A 15,599-nucleotide genomic window follows, 5' to 3' on the forward strand; every position below is an offset into this window, starting at 1 on the left:
CAATTCAATATGAACAGGAACGCCAGTGGCCAGTAAAAATCACATGACAAGTTGCTATTAGCAACCACTTGATGCTTTGTCTGCGAGCGGAAGTACAGGTAACATGTTATCACAAATTAGGGAATTATTGGTCATCTGGGTTAGAAAACTACAAACAATTGGATTTGTCAGCACAGGTTGGCAGATTTCTGTCTCTGGTATTATGGAAGATGTTCAGGAACAACATGGAGGCTGCTGGGTTCTAATTAAATTTAACTGCAATTACTGAAAAAAAATTAATAACTTTATTGCGGTTCATTCAGTTGGGTTCACACAAAAAAAGTAGAAATAAAAAGAATTTTAAAATAACTTTTACATTATCCACTAATTTTGTTCTGTAGAATGTGCATCTTTGTTAATTGTAATTAGTGCTGTGCGTTCCAATTAGTGCTGATTAGAATGCAAACCTTCGTTTACTGTGATTGGTCTCTGTTTAGGTGACTACAGACAATGAGCGGCTTGTACGATACGATCGAACCCAACGTGATCGACAATGACATGCTCAAAAATGCCGTGGAGGAACAAGGTCCAAAAGACGAAGCTGGACGTATCGCCAAGATGGAAGGCATTGACTTTAAGGATGTCACCAGCTTGCACCTCGATTTTAAAAGTAAGATTTTTTCCTCCAGGGTTTCCATGGTGACTGCGCCACATTGGGAACTCTGTACCAATGCCCCATGGCTTTGTAACCTATATACAGAAATAGCGAGAGAGAGGTTTGGGTCAATGCTTCGGATTTATTGACCAGGCAGGGTCCTAGTCAATCGCCCAATCGGGGTGAAACAATCAACGGGACCGTTCCTCTGGTTGCTGATTGGGCCGCTCATTTATTACGAATGCGTTTTGTGTTGTAGATATCCTGAAGATCGATAACCTTTGGCACTTTGAAAAGCTAACAAAACTTCAGTTGGACAACAACATCATCGAGAAGATAGAGGGACTGGACACCTTGGGGAACTTAGTCTGGCTTGGTGAGACCTCAGTCACTAAAGAGCAGACTAGCAGCATGCTGTGACAGTTGGTGTTGCTTCCTCTGACAGTTGGCTCCCTCAGGTTTTGTTATGTTCCGTCAAAGCTTGGAACATCCATTCTAGCTACCAAAGTTAGACAAATGTTGGTTGTGCTGACCCCAGCAGTTTCTCCGGAGCTGACGGAGGCCACGATCTGCCAATCCTCATTTCGTTACCTACCCGCCACCTCTAGGTTTTACTAAAAGACCCCTAAATGAAACTATTAATTTCTTTGTGTTTTTTGTTTTATTTGCAGATTTATCGTTTAACAATATAGAGGTGATCAGCGGACTGAACGCTCTGACCAAGCTGGAGGATCTGAGCTTGTACAATAACAGGATATCCGTCGTTGAAAACATGGACAGCCTGAGGAACTTGCAGGTCCTTTCTCTGGGCAACAACAACCTGACGTCCCTGGAAAATGTAAGGAAAATATCTCTTCATCTCTCAGAGGTCCCCGTGCAGCTTCTGCATCCATCAGAGAGATACAATGCATATAAAAAAATGTAATTTCTGTATGAATAAAAACCGCTAGTTGTTAACCATAAATTAGCCTTTTAAACTTAAACTTGGATCAGTGAACACAACGTGCCATTGGAGCACAGGAGTGATGGGAGTGATAAAGGGCCATTGGAACCCAGGAGTGATGGGAGTGATAAAGGGCCATTGGCACACAGGAGTGATGGGAGTGATAAAGGGCCATTGGAACACAGGAGTGATGGGAGTGATAAAGGGCCTCTGTACGCCTATGAAGAGATTCCATAAAAAAGCAGCCGTTTCCAGCTACACTAGTTGTTTACCACATTAACCCCGTCTGCGCTGGATTTCTGAGCCATTTCATGTTATTTTAATGGACAAAATGTGCTTTTCTTTCAAGAACAAGTGACCCCAAACTTTTGAATGGTATTGTATGTCCCCCATATACGACCTAATTATTGGACCCAAATGCATACTGTAGTTCATTTCTAACTTCAACCTAGTTTAACGCGCAGCAATGGAGTTAAAGGGACAGAAATGTCTTGCAAGGAGGTTTAGGGATTAACCTTTTGGTTTTTTTTCCAGCTCATCTGCCTGCGAAAGTTCAAGAAACTACGGTCTTTAAATCTCTCTGGAAACCCTTTTTGTGAAGAAGAACATTACAAAATATACATTGCTGCCCACCTCCCAGAGCTGGCGTATCTGGACTTCAGACTGATCGCAGACAACATTGTAAATATGCCCCTGACCCGGGGTGGGGCAAATTAAAGCTGTCTGTGAATCGGCCCGTTTCTCCTGCTGTAAAGACTTAAACCTAAATCAGTCGTTGGTCTCGTCTTAGATTCAGGAGCCGTATGTCTATGCCATGCATGTTTAATACCCTCACTGTATTACCCTCTACCACTTCTGCTGGGAGGCTGTTCCACTTATCTACCACCACCTTAAGACAATATATGTTACCCACCATAGTGAATAAAGTTGGCAATCTCATTACTTTTTCTATCTTGTATCCTAGAGAGACGTTGCCAGCTTGAAGTACCAATATTCCATCGAGGAGCTGAACCAAAACGAGGCCCTGGAACGGCGCAAGCAGGAGACGGAGGAACAGAGGCAAAGAGAGCTCGATTCACACAAGGTAAGTGGAGAAGTCTGAAGATTACTTGTACCACATCTCAACTGTGTCAGGGCTGCCTATATATAATTATTCCATAGGGACTGTACCCAAGTTTAATGTATAATCAGCCAGTTACATAAACTGTATGTATCCATAGTGGACTTTAGATTCTCTCCATCCCTGGGGCAGGCACCAAAGTGTATCCCATAGCCTACCTTACTTTCATGCTCCTATTGGAGGCAGGTAGGTGTCTCCGTATACAGACACATAAGTCACATGCAGCAAACACGTTATAACACGTTAAGAGTTCTCACTCTTTTATCTGTGCCCCAATCTACTAGACAAACACCCCAACTCCTTATCATATTGCCTGCGGGAAATAATGGAATGGCTCAGTTTTGATCACCCAGTCGGACTCTCTGACTTCATTAGCATTGCCATAAAGCATCAGCTCAGTGTGGTGTCTGAGCTGGGAAAGTCACCCAAAATATCACATGACTGACGGCAACGGCGGCTCCAGATAAAGGGGTTTAATGGGTCAAACATTACTGTATACAGAGCTGGGGGGTTATATTACTGTATACAGCGCTGGGGGGGTTTATTACTGTATACAGCGCTGGGGGGTTATATTACTGTATACAGCGCTGGGGGGTTATATTACTGTATACAGCGCTGGGGGGGTTTATTACTGTATACAGCGCTGGGGTTATATTACTGTATACAGCGCTGGGGGTTATATTACTGTATACAGAGCTGGGGGTTATATTACTGTATACAGCGCTGGGGGTTATATTACTGTATACAGCGCTGGGGGTTATATTACTGTATACAGCGCTGGGGGGTTATATTACTGTATACAGCGCTAGGGGTTATATTACTGTATACAGCGCTGGGGGTTATATTACTGTATACAGCGCTGGGGGTTATATTACTGTATACAGCGCTGGGGGTTATATTACTGTATACAGCGCTGGGGGTTATATTACTGTATACAGCGCTGGGGGTTATATTACTGTATACAGCGCTGGGGGGGTTTATTACTGTATACACCGCTGGGGGGGTTATATTACTGTATACACCGCTGGGGGGGTTTATTACTGTATACAGCGCTGGGGGGTTATATTACTGTATACAGCGCTGGGGGGGTTTATTACTGTATACAGCGCTGGGGTTTTTGCGTTTTTATAAGCTTTATTCATTTTATTTCCAAGGCTGCGTTTGTGGAATATCTGAACGGTCCGTTCCTTTTTCACAGCATGTATGCGGAGGACGCGGATGGCACCAAATTATCGAGCCTACCTGCGGTCGCTGAATTAATGGATGAATATCCTTCGCTGTTCATAGTCCATTTCTTTTTTCTAAATGTATTTTTGAGGAATTTGTTTTTTATTAATTAATTACATAAATCGTATATTTTTATATAGACAATAACTGAAATGCTATCTGCGGCACCTCATTAACCTCCTTAACCCTTTTCTCACGTACCGGAGTAAATGCGTCGCCGTTTGCCAGAGTATATTTGAATTTGGCCTGAAACATCATGAGAAGCGAGAGGCGGAAATTACAATTTTTAACGAATGTCTGCAAGAGGCGGTCGCCGAAAACCAAGCAGCAGGAGCTCAGAAGATCCAGGAGTTTACGGAGAACAATGCTGAGGTGCGGCAACAGGAACGTCCGACGGGTTCTAATCCGCCGGTCAACGTGGTAACCAAATTCTGGCACAAGCCACAAATTTCGAAGATTTGGTTATTTTAAAATGACTATAAAGCATAAATTATAAGAGATTTTATACTAAGGTGTAACTTACAGCCGTTCCGTATGGTGCTGGCCGTCATTGTTGCCTACATAGGGGTAGATTGGTCCAGAAGCAGTTGCCCCCTGGGCAGCACTAAAACTTTTAAAAAAGAGATGGTCCGGCCCACTCACCAAAGCGGAAACGTGGTGGGGTCACAAGGCCGCCGCGGTGAAAGCGCATCTGCTCACACACGCTGACCGGGAAGGGACAGAGCGAGAGGGCGAGGGAGCGAGAGAAAGGGTAAGGGAGTGAGGGAGAGAAGAGTAAACTAAACTGTAAACATGTATGTTACAGTGAATGTGTTAGCATGAGTGTGTGTTAGTGTACGTATGTTTGTAGCATGTGTATGTGTGTGAGTCTGAGAGTGTGTAACATGTGTGCCAGTGTGTATGTTACAAAGGGAGGGGAGCAGCAAGAAGCTGATGGGGACGCTTGGCCAAAAGGTGCCAGCCCTCCCTGTGTCTACAGGAGAACTTTGGTAGTGACAGAAAACTACAGCGACCAGTCTCACCCCCACCGTATGATGGAACGGCTGCATCTTGCCCCCAGAATCTTTTATTTTTCATACTTTTTATGGCACTGCTGTCTGCTTTTGCAGCTTCTCAACGAGTTGACCCAAATCGCAGACCAACAGAAAGTCGATGAGAAGACTTTCCAATTCAACCAAGACATCGGCCGGCTGATGGACGCCTTGCTGACCCTGGAGCTACAACTAGTGGACCAGCTAGAAGTAAGATCCGATCGTGTACCCCTTTTAATCACGGCACGGATGGCTCGGTCCCATTAACGAAAACTCTCCTCTTCACGCAGGAAATTATTAAGGAGTACGAGAGGAACGTAGCCGAATTGGCCTCGTCGTTCCTGGAGACCGTACAGGGCTTATATCCTTTTTTTTTTTTTACGTATACGTACACTTGCATTATGTCTCCCCCTCTATGCCTCACATGTTACCTTAACACCGCTTTACGATGTCTCAAATCCGAGACCTGGAGAATCACCATCACGAGAGGCTCACGGAGCTGTGCATCAACATGTTGGAGAGGGTAATGAAAGGAGAGATGGACGAAGACATGTCCGATGACGTTCGCACGGTAACTCGCTGCCCCATTTACCTCCGTTGTTGTATTCCACCTTTAAATTCGGTATCGATATTAACCTATATTTACTTTCTTGGCAGCTCTTCGTTGATAAAGACACAATTATCAACGCGGTGAGCGCCTCCCACGATAGCCACCTGCTGAAGATTGATAACCGGGAGGATGAACTCGTTACCAAAATCAACAGTTGGTCAAGCAGCATAATCAAAAAGGTAAGAAGCCAGGGTCATGCTGCCCTGGGGACATTATTTAAACACGATCAATAATGTATTTACTCATACAATGCAATACCGACAAATTTATAAAAAAACAAACAAAAAAAAAAACACAATTCTGGTGGAAACTTCTAAAAATCGCCCGACACCTTGTTAGTTTCCATGGCTATTGCCCCACATTCTGAACATTGCCCCAAAGGTCTGTTTAGATAAAGGGGTGAATACTTATTAAAAGAATAAGGAATTACAAGATGAGGAATCAGTAAATGTCAGACCAGTCCTAACTCCAGATAGGTGGTAGATCAGTGGATCAGCCACCCAACAGAAATGGTAGCACTTAATACAGCGAGGGGTTTTAAACATGCATCAGATCGGCATACGGCTCCTGAATTGAGACCAACGACTGATTAAGGTTTGAGTATTTATGGCAGACTAGATGGGCGGAATGGGTCTGATTTGCTGGCACATTCTGTTTCTATGTTGACTCCTCCACGGTCTCGTTCACACAGGTACACGCGGACGAACTGCACAGGAATCGGCAACGAGTCACAGAAATTAACAAGTACGTCGACCATCTAAGGGACGAACTGGATAATCTAGAGCTGCATGATCCGATGTGACTGCCGGCTCCGCCATCCCTTACTCCCTCGGCCCTGGCAGCGGCTTCTTCCTGACGCAAATGGAGGTTTCAGACCGGGCTAAACATACCGTAGACTCGATGCCTTCTTACTTTCTTTGTCTGTCCTAATATGACAGTTAAAAAACATTCACCAAATTACTGTTAAGCTTGTACATAAAGTAAGTAATGAAATGTTAAGTTTCTCAACAGGTTTTTTTTTTACTACTTTGTCCATTACTTCAAATCTAAGACCCCAATGCCTTTGATCCCTCTATCAAAAGACTGAAGAGTAACACTTATGATGAACGTAAACATATAGGTTCACCAGTTTGTGTAAACATAAATCCACCTCGTATGCTAGAGGTCATCCCTACAACCCGAGGGCCACCCCTGAAGTGCTCCTGAAATGATCACTGATTTCGACTATGGCCTATGGGAAAGGTAGTACTAGTCGCGCAAGCTTAAGGACAGTAACAAGGATATTGATCAATAAGAGACTTTCGTGTTATCAACTTTTAATTCCGTCAAGTCGCTCAGTGAATGGAAGCCGGATCAGAGAAGATCTGTGGACAGTTTGTTTCAGTGCGACTAACTCCTAACTTCTGGTATCGATGAGGAGGTTTACTGTTATCCAGATAGACTTCATCGCTTGCCACAGTCCAGACGTGGGGGGAACCTGCGTCCCTGCTGAGTTTCCGTCAAAGAGACGTTAGTCTTGAAGAAGCTTGTGTTTTATAGTTGAGCGTTCAGAGCACAGGTGAACAAAGAGGGTGCCAGCAGCCGTACGGGCTTGTAACTCCTGCAGATCATACTCGTGCGCCCATTCAACGTTCCCCCAGTGCTGGATCTAAATGGAACCATAAACAATACAGAAAGTTTATTTAGACAAGATTTACCTGGCACTCAAACAGCTGGATTCCTGTTAGTTACCCCTGTCTTAGTGGGGCAAAAGGCTACAAATGTAGTAAATGTAACATGGATGGGGTATACGCACATGAACGTTGAGTTAGGGAGACAATGTTAATACACATGTTTACCTGGAACTCTTCTTCCAATCGTGACAGAAGAACAGCTTTCTCTACTGATAAGGATCGGTCGACCAGCCCCATGGCAAGAATCAGTGATTTCAGTTGTGAAATAATGAACTCAATGCCTGTTAAGGAAAGGAAGAGGAAGGAATATACAAAATCATACAATCTCTTTAGTTATAAAAGTGCAAGCAATTCCCCTCTAGAGCAAAGTCCCAACCAGCAAGCAGTATACCCTACAGTCCTACGCAATGGCAGGATGATCTTTAAACATTGATTGATTGTAGATGATGCCAGACAACAGTAGAATCCTACCGAGTAACATCCAGCTGTTGTAGGATGCCAGGTGACGGCTGAACACTTCTTTGGTCTCGTTTGGGATGTTTGGGCCCATGATGCTGGTGGAGGAGCCAATAACTACATTGTATCTGCAAAAAAATAGGTGTTTAGGAATGTTTAAAGGAGATAGCCATATGATTTTTAATGGAATCTCTTCATAGGCATACAGAGGCCCTTTATCACTCCAATCACTCCTGTGTTCCAATGGCCCCTTATCACTCCCATCACTCCTGTGTTCCAATGGCCCCTTATCACTCCCATCACTCCTGTGTTCCAATGGCCCCTTATCACTCCCATCACTCCTGTGTTCCAATGGCCCTTTATCACTCCCATCACTCCTGTGTTCCAATGGCCCCTTATCACTCCCATCACTCCTGTGTTCCAATGGCCCCTTATCACTCCCATCACTCCTGGGTTCCAATGGCCCCTTATCACTCCCATCACTCCTGTGTTCCAATGGCCCTTTATCACTCCCATCACTCCTGTGTTCCAATGGCCCCTTATCACTCCCATCACTCCTGTGTTCCAATGGCCCCTTATCACTCCCATCACTCCTGGGTTCCAATGGCCCCTTATCACTCCCATCACTCCTGGGTTCCAATTGCCCTTTATCACTCCCATCACTCCTGTGTTCCAAAAGCACGTTGTGTTCGATGACCCAAGTTTAAGTTTAAAAGGCTAATTGATGATTAGAAACACTATTGCGATTATGTTACAGCCAGAAACTTCCTTGTTTTCCATGAAAACAGTTGAGTGACCTCAAACGTTTAAAAGCTGGCCTTTATTTTTGCCAAAACACTAGATACAGTTGGCTTCCCGAAGTTCAGCGCAGGCGCCAATTGATCTTAAATTCTCAGAGAAACTAGCAAATATCAAGTATATTTCACCTCTTTTCTGCCCATTCTATTACGGGATCCCACTCGCTTTTCTGGAGCTCCACAAGACGAGGTGGCTCTTCTACTCTATAACTGGAAATTAAAGGGACAGGTTGGCATGGTTTCCAGCAGGCAAAGAAAAACATGGTGTACGCTTGTATGATATAATAAAGTAACGGAATTGAAAGTATTTTAAAGTAATAGTTTTTAACACGATTCACTAACCCATAAACACAATTACATGTGATCAAGTAGAACAGACAAGCTGCACTCTTTGGGTATCAAATAATAGGGACTAAGTCTGAAACCAAGACCCTTTAAAAACACAACACTAAACACTATAAGATAGCGGAAAGCTTGTTCCTTACCAGATTGTGTCTGTTTCCAGGAATTTAAGTGCAGCCCTAATAAGATGGTCCTTATTTCTCAGTGTTGGGTTATCCAGAGCTGTATTACACAGTGTTGTCTGTAACAAAAAAAAACACACAGCCTACCGTTCACTAGGGGTATACGGGGTATAAGAAAGCTGCAGGTTGATGGGGGGGTCTCCTTACCAAATGCATGGTGTACAATTTAATGGTGTCGCGCTGACAGTCCCATTCCGTAGCGACAGCAAGAGCCAATGCCTCAGTCGGGACGGAGAATAACTTTCCCTGGGGTGTCTTCAGTTTCCTGCGGTCCAAGTTAATTTCAAACCCGGCTACATGGTTGATACGAAATGTGAATAACCACAGGAACGATACCAGTTATTTAATAAACATTAATAGCAATAAACACACACAATGCATTCCGGTGGGAATATTCTCTCATAGCTCATTCTGTTAGATGAAAACAGAAGAGTATTTTTTGGCTTTGTTGATGCTAACCAATCACCTAAGTGGTAGTTAATTGGTTGGTACATCATATTATAGCACCCACAGATACTGTTGCACTGTTACAATAGGAGAGTTAATAACATTTTTAAAAATATGAAATTGCCAATATACAAAAGTAACAGTATCCTGATCCCACTATAGACCAGTAATGGCTTTCAAAACCATTACTCAATCATGCTCTGGTGCTGGACATACACATTTTAGGCTTCGAAACTTACATTCTCCTTGAGATATGCTGACATTTTGATAGAACTTCTTTCTTTCTGCAAAATAATAATTAAAGTTTACATAAGCCAGATTGCTTCAGCAGTAATGTGATTAGTAGAATTTGTTGCTGAATTATGATGTCATTAGCGATGCACTGTGACCCCCGTGTTGTTAAAATATGGCCAAGCATATTTTTGTTGAGTACTTGGGGTATTTATCAATATGTGAACAGCGAAGCCCCAACATCAACGAACCTGATGGAGATGCATAGAAGCGCTGCTGTGTCTTGGGGGTATTTAGACCACAAAGGGCAGAACACAGACCACCCCTGGCAAGCATAAAGTGCCTGGCGGAGGCCGAGCGAAGACTCTGCAGCATCGTCTCTGAACGTCACAAATCACCTGGGACCTGTAAGGGCGACAAAAATGTGAAATATTCAGTAATTAGTATCCATCACCATATTCAGTACCCAATGACTCCCCAGCTTTCCCTGGCACGATATGAAGAAAGCATTAAAAAGCTGACGAATAGGAATAGAGAACAAAATAATTACAATTATAAATTAGTATTTACATGAAAGCAGCAACTCACAATCCCAATAACTGGTTCTCCTTGCTGTGGATCAATGTGTGCGATGCTTGGAGGTGATTGGTTATTGATTAACGATTACTGGATATCAGGGATCTATTGCCCAGCCTTTCCATTCAGGCAGTAAATATAAAAGACTTCATAAAAAAATAAATATACATTATTTTCGTTCCTAAGTTCCACCTTTTTCTAACCCCAGGTACAGAGAAGTCAGCGCTTCGTGGTCAGGGCGCAGCCATCTTGGTGACCCTGGTTTGACCTGTTGCGTAACATCCAGGGCGCAGCCAATAAGCGTCCAGCCTGGGCTCATTCTTCTGGACTACAACTCCCGGCATCCCGAGAACTTGCTCCATCCAACTAGGAGCTGCTGAGTCGGATGGGAGGGCTTTCTCTAAGCCAATCGCAGCACGCGGTGCTGGAAAGGCCCGGACGCTTGGGCAGGGAGCGGAGAAGTGCCCGGTGTGTGCGGGTCTTGTGGAGCCGCTGCCCAGCGGGGGCCTGGGCCCTGGATATGCCGGTTCGCACTGAGGCCAGCAGCACGGCCTCCGGCTCTTCGTCCCTTATCCCGCCGCCCCCTATCAACACCCAGCAGCCCGGGGTGGCCACCACCCTACTATACAGCGGCTCCAAGTTCCGGGGGCATCAGAAGAGCAAGGGCAACTCTTACGATGTGGAGGTGGTGCTGCAAGTGAGCGTGGGGCACGGGCGACTGGGCAGGGGTGGTAGTGGGGGCCTGGTAGGCAATGGGTTAATTGGGCTGCCCCTCCTTTGGGGTTATATAGGCGACTTGGCCTCCCCCTCCCTTGGGGCAACTATAGCAACAAATACAATATATCTGTACAGGTGGGGGGTAGATAATGGGGCCTACCGGAAATCCACCGACCTGAGCCTGCTTGGTATTTGGAATATAATATATATATATATATATATATATATATACATACATACAGGGCAGGGGTAAGTGTGTAATTATTAGTTGGGGGGCCTGCAGTGGTCTTATTTGTAACAAGGAGGGCTCTTTGGGTCCCCGGTGAAAACTGCCTAGAACCTGCCGGCAGATCAGCCCCCGTCTAGTCGCCCGTTTCTCCTGCTGTAAAGACTGAAACCATTCGTTGGTCTCGTCTTAGATTCAGGGGCCGTATGTCTATCCCATGCATGTTTAATCCCCTCACTGTATTACCCTCTACCACTTCTGCTGGGAGGCTGTTCCCCATATCTGCCACGCTAAGAAAAGCATAGGCTTATGAGAGCGGATAAACGAGATGACTGTGACCGCCCGGCAGTTCATTGAGACGTTACAATGTGTCGTAAGGGACTGTTTGTCGAAGCCCATAAAGCCCGACGACGGCAGAGACCTCCATGGATACGCTTTGTTTAAAGCAGGATCTGGACGAGTGACTGGGAGTCTGCTTCGGTTGTCTTTTGTTCGCTGACCTGACGTGAACCCTGAGATATAATACCCCGATCGACCTCCGGTCTCCTCCGATGATCGGAGGCGCAAAGCCTTTGAGCGTCAGGGCATCGAGCAAGACATTACTAGTCGATAAAGTTCTCAGCCTCGGGGGGATCCAAGGGTTAAGTCTCTCGGTTTTGATTTCCAGCTCCTTTAATGGAGTCTCCAGTAGGAACGGGTTAAAAGAAGAGCGGTTTATGATGTCCCTTTTTATATGTAAATTTCTAACATTTGACCTTTTCTTTATTAGTGTTAATTACCCCCCCCCCCCCCCGTATTGAATAGCATTGCATTTACAAAAAATAAACGGCGGCGATGGAAACGTTTAAATACATAAAGGGGTTTAACGACGTACAGGACGGAGGAGAAAAGTTACAAGAAGAGACCGGAATCTAACACTAGAGGGTCAGAGACTGAGATGGAATGGAAGGAAGTTTTACTTTACTGAGAGGGGGTAGATAAGTGGAACAGCCTCCCAGCAGAAGTGGTAGAGGGTAATACGGTGAGGGTATTAAACACGCATGGGATAGACATACGGCTCCTGAATCTAAGACGAGACCAACGACTGATTAAGGTTTGAGTCTTTACAGCAGGAGAAACGGGCGACTAGACGGGGGCCGGGTTTCTGCGAGTCGGTGACCCCGCTGCCTGGACCAAGCCGAGTGATCTTACTTTGTGTGAGGAGCGGCTCATTCTTCTTTCTCCTCTCACTTAACTTTTTACTGGCCGAGCCTTTCCATCACTGCGCCTACATTTATGTAGAATAAGCTTTGGGGCGTTCTGGGGGCGCACGCAGTTTTAACCCTTTGGTGCCGGAGGGTGCAGTTTATCCTGATGTGTCCTTATAACAGCTCTGATACCGGCGGTGTGTCTGCGCGGCCCCGTTACAGGTTCCTGTAATCACCCCGACGCTGCTGTAACCTCGTTTAACCCCTTGTCGTTTGTTCCGCAGCACGTGGACATGGAGAACGCCTATCTATGTGGATATCTGAAGATAAAAGGCCTTACAGAAGTGAGTGTCCGTCTCCAGGAGATACGCGATGCACGGCTTGTATGGCGCCAGCAGATACCATAGCGCTGTTACAATATCAGACAATTTAAAAATGACATTAATTTAAGACATTTTGGGCAGATCTGGGAATTTTCTAAGTGAGCCGACTCTGGGAATATTAACCCTTTAATAGCCCATGGTGAAGATTTTATGGAGTGAGTCGCTAAATGTGTTACCTTAATGGCTCTAATACCGGTCGTCATGGAAACCTTTATTTAAAGATTATTTAAAGATACTCTTAATTAAGTCACCTGCATTCAAGCAGGGATATCAACCATAACCTACTGGGATTAAAAGCACCAACTGGGGGTCTTATATATGATCACAGCGGGAAGAATAGGAAGGAGTCGGCTCCAGACTGTGTGACCCCCAGAATCTGCCCCGGAGACCCTGAATTTGGGGCAAAAACCCTGAGACTCCGGGCAAACCGTGACTTTCCCGGTATGCATATTGGTGCAGAAGGTGAAGAGGAGGGTATATCCGTTGCCAATAGTTACCCCAGTTACTTGTATTAAATTTAGATGGCATGAAGACGTTTAGGCCAACAAAAAACAGCTTTGTTTTTAAAGCGCTAAAAATCAACAAACTTCGGCTTCTCAGATTTTCCTTCATTTATTTTTTTCAGGTGCATAAATAGAACTAAATTAGACATATTTAAAAAAAAAAAATAATTGTTCTTTCCCCCCCCCCCAGGAATACCCGACCCTCACCACCTTCTTCGAAGGAGAAATAATTAGCAAGAAGCACCCGTTTCTCACGAGGAAGTGGGACGCAGATGAAGACGTCGACCGCAAACACTGGGTAAGCATATATTTGTTGTTTCCCTGTTATAAAAGGTGGAAACGTCTCCCAAAAATATAGCGCCCCCCGCATCAGCACCCCTTCATAAAGCCTTAAAGGTGCAGTTTAACCCTTTGCTGGGTCGGAAACATCATCCCAAGTGCCGTTGTTAAGACTGACGTAGCCGTAAATTCTCAAATCGGTTCTTTACGTCTCTGATTTAGTTTCCGGAGCAGCGAGGCGGGACGAGCTTTGTTGGCTTCTTGCTATTCATGTTCGTTCTTTTTTTTACCGCAGGGGAAGTTTCAGGCTTTCTATCAGTACGCAAAAACCTTCAACTCGGACGACTTTGGTTTCGATGAGCTGAAGGTCGGCGACTACGTCTTCATGAGGTGGAAGGTAATGTCGCCGTTCCTTTTATCTCTGGTGTTACGTTAGCCGCGTGGAGCGACGGGCCGGCCGAGAACATTCTCCTACCCGTGGAGTTTTCCTATGCCTATTCAAAGGGTTAAATGATGGTGATAAGACAAAGGAAGTCCGGGGGTGGGGGATTAAGGCTGTGGTCGTGCTTTCCTTCTGATCAGGGTGATTAGGAAGAGGTTGTGGTCCTGTGTGTGTCGCGGGTGGTTATCTGGTTGTGCTGCTTTATAACGTTGTGTCCCATTTCTCGTGGACAGGAGCAGTTCTTGGTCCCGGATCACACAATCAAAGACATCAGCGGGGCTTCCTTCGCAGGCTTCTACTACATCTGCTTCCAGAAATCGGCAGCCTCCATAGAAGGATATTACTACCACAGAAGCTCAGAATGGTGAGTCTGCCAGACAGATCCCAATAAATGGTTCTCCCTGCGGGGGGCGCTGTAGTGATCACCTGCAACAAAGTATCAGAGCTATCGTTGTCCGATATTTATTAAAATGGTTTTATGGAGACATTAAGTGTTGTTTAATTATTTTTTAGGTATCAGTCTTTAAATCTGACGCACGTCCCGGAGCACAGCGCCCCCATCTATGAATTCCGGTGACAGGAGATCAGAGCGAATCCCAGGGTGACGGAACGGGGCTGTCCGCGGAGGGACATGCTGCTTCCCCTACTGTCCACGGACTCTGAGAAGAATGTAAAGCGCCGCGGTCGGGCGGCCGCCCTCTCCTACCAGCGGCCGTTTTATTTTAATCATTTTTATTTTTTGGACATTTTTTGGGGTTGTTTTAAAGCTACTTGCTCTGGATGGAATTGTTTTTGGGTTTTTTTCTCTTTACTCCCTTTTTTGTTTTTCTTTTTTAACTTTCTTCTCTTGCTTGACTTTTTTTAATGTGCCATCGTCTTTTTGTGATCACAATGTTCTCGCCGAGACGGGACTATGTGTTTTCCTGGAGAAGACTTTTTTTTTTTTTTTTAAGGACCACCCCCCCGGCTGCCTGCGGCTAACCTCGAGTTTCCAGCGTGCAACTTTTTTTCCTCACCGAAACACCAGAACCACCCCCTAAGTGGGGTAACATGGTGTCCGGCGACCTATCCCTCGGCGGCCGAGGCTGGCTTTGTCTACCTTTTTGCGTACAGAAGACATGTTACAGCGACAGCACGTTATACACTCCATTAAAAAAAGTGGAAGACTACGTTTTTATTTTTATTCCCCCCCCCCCTCGCACTCCCTGCTAGTGAAATTCTCACCATCTTTCCAAAAAAATAGTGAAATATTTTTAGGGCCCTCTTCCTACGGACATCATCGCGGAAGGAACCGTTCCACCGGACTGCAATACGTTTAGCTGTTTTCACATTGAAAATGGCAAATGTCAGATTTTTTTTTTTTTTAAACAAAAAAAACAAAACAAAAATTATATCTATATATTATAAATGCACATATATTTAATCAGATTATTGGTCTATGAAAGCCGTTTGGGCGGAGATGAAACGTATCTTGGGAGCCGGGTTTTTTAAGCGATCGTGCGTTAAAGCTTCAGTACCACTGGACCACCACGTTAATATGGGACCGCCACGTACGTGTCTGACGCCGAAAGCGAAGGGCGAGGAAGGGCGGCG

The 15,599-nt window shown here is 45.0% G+C and overlaps 3 protein-coding genes across 3 annotated transcripts; 2 read left to right on the forward strand and 1 right to left on the reverse strand.

Moving 5' to 3' along the window:
* Positions 1–489: 489 nt before the first annotated feature.
* Positions 490–6,367, forward strand: LOC149285757 (dynein regulatory complex subunit 3-like). Its single transcript, XM_089495064.1, has 12 exons — positions 490–649; positions 894–1,010; positions 1,306–1,472; positions 2,112–2,258; positions 2,542–2,661; positions 3,852–3,964; positions 4,122–4,296; positions 5,034–5,165; positions 5,246–5,316; positions 5,403–5,526; positions 5,613–5,744; positions 6,257–6,367. Exons 1-12 carry the CDS (start codon positions 490–492, stop codon positions 6,365–6,367), a joined length of 1,569 nt encoding a protein of 522 aa, XP_089351190.1.
* Positions 6,368–7,075: 708 nt separating this feature from the next.
* On the reverse strand, positions 7,076–9,725 carry LOC149285758 (ATP synthase mitochondrial F1 complex assembly factor 2-like). The gene is made up of 6 exons (XM_089494838.1): positions 9,702–9,725; positions 8,977–9,074; positions 8,621–8,701; positions 7,710–7,822; positions 7,404–7,519; positions 7,076–7,213 (listed from the first exon to the last, which is right to left on the reverse strand). Exons 1-6 carry the CDS (start codon positions 9,723–9,725, stop codon positions 7,076–7,078), a joined length of 570 nt encoding a protein of 189 aa, XP_089350964.1.
* Positions 9,726–10,789: 1,064 nt separating this feature from the next.
* Positions 10,790–14,583, forward strand: LOC149285759 (glucose-induced degradation protein 4 homolog). The gene is made up of 6 exons (XM_089495011.1): positions 10,790–10,966; positions 12,684–12,743; positions 13,476–13,583; positions 13,860–13,961; positions 14,240–14,370; positions 14,520–14,583. Exons 1-6 carry the CDS (start codon positions 10,790–10,792, stop codon positions 14,581–14,583), a joined length of 642 nt encoding a protein of 213 aa, XP_089351137.1.
* Positions 14,584–15,599: the final 1,016 nt, after the last annotated feature.

Source organism: Sceloporus occidentalis, unplaced genomic scaffold, assembly GCF_023333645.1.
Source record: "Sceloporus occidentalis isolate IW3139 unplaced genomic scaffold, rSceOcc1.0.p SCAF_76, whole genome shotgun sequence".
Lineage (NCBI taxonomy): Eukaryota > Metazoa > Chordata > Lepidosauria > Squamata > Phrynosomatidae > Sceloporus > Sceloporus occidentalis.